At 49.0% G+C, this 8,365-nt stretch overlaps 1 protein-coding gene across 3 annotated transcripts; it reads left to right on the plus strand.

The window, feature by feature from the left end:
* Window positions 1-895: 895 nt before the first annotated feature.
* Window positions 896-8,172, plus strand: MMACHC (metabolism of cobalamin associated C). 3 transcript variants are annotated; one of them, XM_032965918.2, is made up of 5 exons: window positions 896-1,929; window positions 4,328-4,522; window positions 5,397-5,552; window positions 6,028-6,201; window positions 7,001-8,172. In XM_032965918.2, the coding sequence occupies exons 1-5, from the start codon at window positions 1,432-1,434 to the stop codon at window positions 7,253-7,255; spliced, it is 1,278 nt and encodes a 425-aa protein (XP_032821809.2). In that variant the 5' UTR covers window positions 896-1,431; the 3' UTR covers window positions 7,256-8,172. The 3 variants fall into 3 exon arrangements, with proteins under 3 accessions (XP_032821809.2, XP_075927910.1, XP_075927911.1); XM_076071795.1 differs by lacking the exon at window positions 896-1,929 and adding an exon at window positions 2,353-2,460; XM_076071796.1 differs by lacking the exon at window positions 896-1,929 and adding an exon at window positions 2,518-2,781.
* The last annotated feature ends 193 nt before the right edge of the window (window positions 8,173-8,365 follow it).

The following is an 8,365-nucleotide window of genomic DNA, read 5'->3' on the forward strand; positions in this document are numbered from 1 at the left end:
GGCAGACCTAAAACACGGTAGGACCAACACCTCGGCCGTGGCAGATCACTGTTATAATTCAGTAGGCTCACATGACATTGACTTCTCCAAGACAGAGGTTCTTTGCAAGCCATCTGGCTACCATGATAGAGTCGTTCATGAGCCTATCCACATATACAAACACAGAGACAATTTCAACCGAGAAGATGGATTCTGGCTTAGCAATCATTGGAAGGATTTGATAAACCATTTCGGGTCTTAATTGATTGTTCACGCTTACGGTGGCTTTCAGACAGCATACATTAATTTTTCGTCTCCCCCCTCCTCTTTTCCGAACATAGATGGACTCGTGTTCTTGGTTCTTTCGGTGGAGTCACGTTGAGGGGAGGCAATAAAATAATAAAATATATATGTTTTGTTGTTTTGTTGTTTCCCTTCGGCGTGGCTTTGCCGAAAGAACCAAGAATATGAATCACTGCAGTCACGAAAGCTTTAAATAAAAAAATAGATGGACTCGTCCATCTAAACAAACTATCAAATCGCTCTCCGTGGTGCTAACGTTAATACATAAATAAATACAAACCGCCACTTCTTTCAAATGTTCTTGCCGTTGGGTTTCACACCTGCTGATGACTGCTTGTGTTGCAGTCGAAACGTCGTGAGAATTTTATTGTTTTATATATATTTTATTATTTATTGTTTCCCTTCAACGTGACTTTACCGAAAGAACCAAGAATATGAATCACTGCAGTCACGAAAGCTTTAAATAAAAATTCGATTTGAAGCATGTTTTTTTTTGGGGGGGGGAGGGGGCAGAGCTTTGTGACGCCCGTACGAGCACACACAGCTCACACACACAGCTCACACACACACACAGCTCACACACACACAGCTCACACACACAGCTCACACACAGCTCACACACACACACAGCTCACACACACAGCTCACACACACACACAGCTCACGCACACCGCTCACACACACACAGCTCACACACACACAGCTCTCACACACACACACAGCTCACGCACACCGCTCACACAGCTCACACACACACAGCTCACACAGCTCACACACACACAGCTCACACTCACAGCTCACAGCTCACACACACACAGCTCACACACACACAGCTCACACACACAGCTCACACACACACACAGCTCATACACACATACAGCTCACACACACACACAGCTCACACACACACACAGCTCACACACACACATAGCTCTCACACACAGCTCACACTCACACACACAGCTCACACTCACAGCTCACACTCACAGCTCACACACACACAGCTCACACTCACACAGCTCACACACACAGCTCACACACACAGCTCTCACACACAGCTCACACACACAGCATTCACACACAGCTCACATTCACAGCCCTCACACACAGCTCTCACACACAGCTCACACTCACAGCTCACACACACACATGTCACACTCACAGCTCACACTCACACACACAGCTCTCACACACAGCTCACACTCACAGCTCTCACACACACACAGCCCTCACACAGCTCACACACACAGCTCTCACACAGCTCACACACACAGCTCTCACACAGCTCACACTCACACAGCTCACACTCACACAGCTCTCACACACACAGCTCACACACACACAGCTCTCTCACAGCTCACTCACACAGCTCTCACACACACAGCTCTCACACACACACAGCTCTCACACACACACAGCTCACACACACAGATCTCACACACACACACAGCTCACACACACACACAGCTCACACACACACACAGCTCACACACACACACAGCTCACACCCACACACAGCTCACACCCACAGTGACACGCAGGGAGGGTTTGGTGCGTGTCGCCATGTCCACGTCTCCTGCCTCCTCCGTCCTCGCCACCATCAGGCAGCGGCTGGAGCCGCTCGGATTCGAGTGCCACGGCTTCCAGGTGCAGCGTGCAGCACACACACACGCGGTGCAGCACACACACACGCTGTGCAGCACACACACACTGTGCAGGACACACACACACGCTGTGCAGCACACACACGCTGTGCAGCACACACACACGTGTTGCATCATACACACACGCGGTGCGCGTAGCGCGGTGCAGTACACGTGGTTGGTGGCACACCAGTGCAGTACACGTGGTTGGTGGCACACCAGTACACGACACGTGGTTGGTGGCACACCAGTGCAGTACACGTGGTTGGTGGCACACCAGTGCACGACACGTGGTTGGTGGCACACCAGTGCAGTACACGTGGTTGGTGGCACACCAGTGCACGACACGTGGTTGGTGGCACACCAGTACAGTACACGTGGTTGGTGGCACACCAGTGCAGAACACGTGGTTGGTGGCACACCAGTACACGACACGTGGTTGGTGGTACACCAGTGCAGTACACGTGGTTGGTGGCACACCAGTACACGACACGCACTGTCGATGCGGGACACGGTATACGGATCGCTGTGCAGAGTAATACACAAGGACACTGCACTGTACTATTTACATAAGGACGCTGTGCTGTTTACACAAGGACACTACTGTGTACACAACGACACTGCACTGTCCTGTTTACACAAGGACACTGTTCTATTTACGCAAGGACACTGTACTGTTTACACAGCGGATGCAATGCAGCGCAACACAGTACTGTACTTAACGACCATTGCAGTCGAGTTGCACAACTGTATCGTACAGCACACACAGCGCTACAGCAGTGCAGCACACAGAACAAGCACACGGGGTCACACGGCGTAGGACATCAGTACGAGTACACGTCCTGTACACAACTCGGTACGGTGGACGACGCAAACACAACGGTGGCAGTACAAACGCCGAGGTTCACACGTGGCACGGCAGAGGGAGCGTTGCGTGTGCTTTGTCCTCTGTGTCGGTATGTGTACAGGGTGGTCCACATGTCTTGTAACCCGCATTTCATTATCTAAAACTTAATATATATTTTTTTCGTGTATACCAATGGGTGTGAAAACAGAAATGAATAAGGAAGTGGGGTGGGGGGGGGGTGTTGGGGATCAATTAACTTGGGGTTACAAGACATCTGGACCACCCTGTTACAGTACACGTGTACACCCGGAATAAGCACGTGTGTAGCACGTGTACACATATAGCATACAGTATTATACTGTATCTCTGCAGAGTTCACCGCGTGGTTTATTGATATCTACAGTACATCGTATGTGCACGCGTCTAATTGCAGTACCTGATTGAATACAATCTACAAGGAACTGCACTGTGAATGCTTCCCGATGCTGTGTGTGTACTATGTGTCTGCTGTGTGTGTGTCTGCTGTGTGTGTGCTGTCTGTCTGCTGTGTGTGTGTACTGCGTGTCTGCTGTGTGTGTACTGTGTGCCTGCTGTGTGTGTACTATGTGTCTGCTGTGTGTGTGTCTGCTGTGTGTGTACTGTGTCTGCTGTATGTGTGTACTGTGTGTCTGCTGTGTGTGTCTGCTGTATGTGTACTGTGTCTGCTGTGTGTGTACTGTGTGTCTGCTGTGTGTGTGTCTGCTGTGTGTGTACTGTGTCTGCTGTGTGTGTACTGTGTGTCTGCTGTGTATGTGTCTGCTGTGTGTGTACTGTGTCTGCTGTGTGTGTACTGTGTGTCTGCTGTGTGTGTACTGTGTGTCTGATGTGTGTGTACTGTGTGTGTGCGGTGTAATTCACGCTGTCCATTAGACATGTTCATTATTCGTTTGACATTGAGCCACGTGGGTTGTTGAGAAGTTGACAGTGAATGGGCTTTGTTTTGCGTGTACGCGTGTGGATGTGTAATGTTAATTGTGTTGTCCGTGGACGTCCTGTAGTGTGTATATATTGTGGCAGTGATTGTGTTATGTACTTTGTGTGTGGGCTGGTATCCTGATTACTGTATTGTGTGTTGTGTACAGCATTTGAGGTGGGCTGGTATAATCATTGTGTATCAGGTGAGTTGGTATGATGGTGGTTGTGTGCTATGTGTACCATATGGGCTGGTGTCATTAGTATGTGCTGTGTGTACCTGGTGGGATGGTATAATCATCGTGTTTCCGTGGGACTGGTATGATGGTGGTGGTGTGCTGTGTGTACCAGGTGGGCTGGTATAATTGTGTTTCCGTGGGGCTGGTATGATGATGGTGGTGTGCTGTGTGTACCAGGTGGGCTGGTATGATGATGTGGTGTGCTGTGTGTACCAGGTGGGCTGGTATAATAATTGTGTTTCCGTGGGGCTGGTATGATGATGGTGGTGCGCTGTGTGTACCAGGTGGGCTGGTATGATGATGTGGTGTGCTGTGTGTACCAGGTGGGCTGGTATGATGATGATGTGGTGTGCTGTGTGTACCAGGTGGGCTGGTATAATGAGCGGGTGCTGGAGGGCTTCCGCCTGCCCGTGCCAGCAGAGTCTCTGGGCGTGCTCGTCATCAGCACCCCGTCCATGTTCGAGCTCGCCCTTCTGCCATTCCTGTCCCGGCCGGAGCGGTGCGGCACCCGCGACCCCGTGGATGAGTGCTCGGCGTTTCACCTCTCTGCCGTCACACAGGTGCCTCGCTCCTCCTCGTTTCTGCAGTACAGCAAGTCGACCGACTTGACCGATGTCCGTTTCCGTCCGTATGGGGATAGAGTGTTGCCCCCTCGCACACGTGGGTTTTCTACTGGTGCTCCGGTTCATCCCAGTTATATAAACACACTCATCATTCATTGGCTGAAAATATATCTTAAATAAAAACCCAAAGCAGGACCCTCCTGAAAGAGTGTGGCTCTCCTGGATAAATAAGTAAATCATTATTATCTGTAACGTTGGACTACCCGGTGGCATTCATTTCACAGCTATCACCCTGCTGATGAGACTGAAGTTTTGACCAAATTGTTAAGCAAATGTTACTGAGATAAATTGATCCCGAAGGCACGTTGGTCAATGAAGTAAACACGTTTTCTGTCATGAAACACATTTCCAAATATTTTTTGTACTGGGAGTTGGTTTCTGATGTAGCTATCCGAGTACTTTTTCCTAATTTGTGTTGATTTTATCCTGATACTCGGATTTATTTAACATAAAAAAACTACATTTAATAGGAAACTGGCCAAAAAAGTTAAGTAGATTGCTCCTAAGGCAGCCTTGAGATATGCAAATGTTCTGGGGTAAGTACATTTCCGTTTTTATTCTTGGTTTATTTATCAGGGTTTGATAGTGCAATGTTAGAGATTATTGAAGAAAAATACATTGTTTTACCATGCTATAATTCCAACACCTGTGGTCCCAACATTCACCAACCATCACTACTGCTGACAAGTGTGGTCAAATATAGTCGCATAATACCCACAGATATGAGGCACATTTCTAGCATTTTCTGTGACAAAACGGGGCTATCTACGCACGCGTGCACGACTGTGCGTTTGCGTGCGCCGCATGGCAGGAGTTCCCGGGCCAGCGCGTGGAGGTGATCCACGACTTTGACGTGCTGCCCAGCCGGCGGCCGCGCCTGCTGGTACAGACGGCGGCGCATGTGGCCGGCGCGGCGTTCTACTACCGGTCCGAGGACGTGCGCGACGCCCCCTGGCCTGCAAACAAGGTGTGGCCACGGTCTCTTTCTCACCGCTGTCTCTCAGCTTTTCCGCTAACCCTGCGTCTGATTGCACCGTGCAGGATTGCCGCGCCACCGTACAGAAACCTCAACCACGGGTGCAATGTCATCGTTGTGATTTTTGTTTCTTCCTGTCATTCAGTTATCTGAAAATAATTGAGGATCAAAAGGATAATAGGAAGGTGAATGGATCTCATAGCTCTGAATTATACTTGTAATATGGAGAGATGTTATTTAAAACCCAGTGAGAGCCCATTGAGATCAGATCTCTCATGGCAGACCGGTCCCCACTATGAGCATGTGGCTGCTGATCTTCCAAAGGCGATTATCTCCATCCCATTGCTCAACTGAGGAAGGAAGCACAGGTATTTTTTTACCTTTACTGCATAATAGGTTACGTGGATAAAAAAATATATATAACGCAGTCCCAATGAACTGTGCGTTGGTGGTTCTGGTGGAGTAGAAGATGTTTGGGGTGTGCATGCACCCCGTGTACGGAGGCTGGTTCGCCATCCGGGGGGCGCTGATCTTCGCGGACGTGAGCGCCTCGGACCTGCCGCGTCCGGAGCCTCCCGACTCCGTGTCCTCCAACGCCGCACGCATCCTCCTGCTCGAGAATTTCAACTACAACTGGCAGGTGAGACAACGGAGGGAGGAGGACACGGGGGCACGCGCGTGGTGGTGCGCGCATGACAGTGTGTGTGTAGGAGTGCATATGTGAGATGTGTGGGGGAGTGGTGATGCAGTGTTAAGTGTACTGTGCTATGCCCTAGCCACCTGTGTTCAAATCCTGGAAATGCACACCATAAGTGAAAAGTGTGACTTGTCCTTGAGCCTCCCCTAGGTTAGCTTAGCCTTAAATAAGTACCTGGTGTGGTGTGTTAACGTAAGTAGGAACCAAATAAGGGTGGCCAGGCGTGGTGTTGGCCACATGACCCTGTCATGTAATGTATCAGCCTACATAGCTGCTCATGGCATTCAGATGGAACTTGGCCATATTTTCTACAAAATTAAACATTGGATCTTTGACTCGTTATGAGGTGAATATGGGTCGCTGCGTGTGGGGGTATTAGATGGAGGTAGAGGATGCGTGATGGGATGGGATTTATTCCCCACTGAGTCTACTTGTGGATATGAAACCACTGACTCCTTGCACATGGGTGCAGCGGGCAATATGCCACACAAGCAGACTATGCAACCTCTCGGTTTCATCATTTACAGCTGTTTTATTCGCTGCTCTAACCTCTGTGTCATGTGCAAATTCAGTTGTGTTTTGTGTAATTACACGCAGCCACATTGGATACGAGTTTGCTTGAGGGTGGTGACCCTGGTTTTTAACCATGGATTCTCCGCTTGTGTGCTGCCTTGGGTGTGCATTGTGTGTGTGTGCACGCAATGTGTGTGCGTGTGTGTGTGCGCGCATCGTGTGTGTGTAGGACTGGAGCTATCGCGACGTGATCCCTGTGAAGCAGCGCTACTCTGAGGCACAGAAGCTGTATTTCTCTACACCACCCGACCAGCGGCACACCCTGCCTGGCTTTGCTTTTCTCCAGCCTCAGCCCACATCACAACCAGGGGCTGAATCTGAAACTGAACCAGTGTCCCGACCAGAGCAAGGGTCAACACCAGAAGCCGTGTCTGCACCAAAATCAGAATCGGTGTCACTACAAGCAGCAGTGTCCGTACCATAGCGAATGTCTACATCAGAACTAGTTTAAATGCACAAAACCAGAACTCATGTCTGTTACATAATACACATATACAACAGAACCAGTGTCTGCGCCTAAAACATAATCGGTCATTTGCACCAAGAACGTTAACGTTCTGACCCGCCTCTACTGGACGTCTGTGAAAAAGACCTTTATAGCTCATTGGATTCCTCCAGTATAAATACATATTTTGATTCTGAAGAACATACCATTTGTCAGTCCAAAAGCCGGTGTGTGTACCATTAACATTGCCTACAATGTAAGCCGTGGCTATACTAAAACCAGAGTATTCTGACGAGATGCCACGCTGTCAATGGGGAGCGAGATACTAAAACCAGAGTATTCTGACGAGATGCCACGCTGTCAATGGGGAGCGAGCGGCTCGCGCAGTTGAGCTGCTCCGCGTAAGCCGAGAGGGATCGCCACCAATGGGTGCTCTCTGTGGGGCCGCTGGCTGCCTGGATGTCGTCTTCTGCTGTCGGAGGGAAGTCCCTTCCACGGAAAAGTCTCTTAATAGATACCTATAGCACGATTGGCAAAGGCGATTAAAACCAATTTCTGCCTTGGCTGCAAGTGCCTTGTGATAGCAGCCTGCAAAGTTCTGCGACCTTGGCATAAGGAACTGCATTGTGCTTTTGTATCAAAATATGCATTATAAAGCAGAACTTTAGTCACTTGAGAAATTGTGGACTGCACGTTTCTATTGGCCATGAAAAAAGGGTATAAAATTTAAGGAAATTATATTAATAGGTTTTTGCAGCCAATACAATTGTCCATACAATATTTGTTTATGACAATTTTTTACTAAAACTACTCTATGGCCCAACCCAAAAACATGGATTGTAAAAATATATACATCTGTAGTGTTTATAAAGACGAATAAACTTATTTAGGAGGCACACTGTTTATTGTAATTCCTTCCTTATACAGTCCTTAACACACAGAGGGGTATCCGGTCCCCTCACCCGATATCCTAAGGAGGTACAGCCTCCGGACTCAGCGTAACCTACACACAGGTCTCCTTGATACCTAAGGAGGTACAGCCTCCTAGCTTGGCGGGACTTGCACGTCTACCACTACCCTATCCCAGAG

Source organism: Petromyzon marinus, chromosome 35, assembly GCF_048934315.1.
Source record: "Petromyzon marinus isolate PM22_M1 ecotype Great Lakes invasive population chromosome 35, UKy_Petmar_22M1.pri1.0, whole genome shotgun sequence".
NCBI lineage: Eukaryota > Metazoa > Chordata > Hyperoartia > Petromyzontiformes > Petromyzontidae > Petromyzon > Petromyzon marinus.

Bases quoted from the DNA above. Each gene is read 5' to 3' on its own strand.
- MMACHC (XM_032965918.2), top strand. From the start codon at position 1,432: ATGTCACACTCACAGCTCACACTCACACACACAGCTCTCACACACAGC. The intron at 1,930-4,327 runs GTGCAGCGTGCA...TGTGTGTACCAG, and splicing joins TCGAGTGCCACGGCTTCCAG to GTGGGCTGGTATAATGAGCG. The intron at 6,202-7,000 runs GTGAGACAACGG...GTGTGTGTGTAG, and splicing joins ATTTCAACTACAACTGGCAG to GACTGGAGCTATCGCGACGT.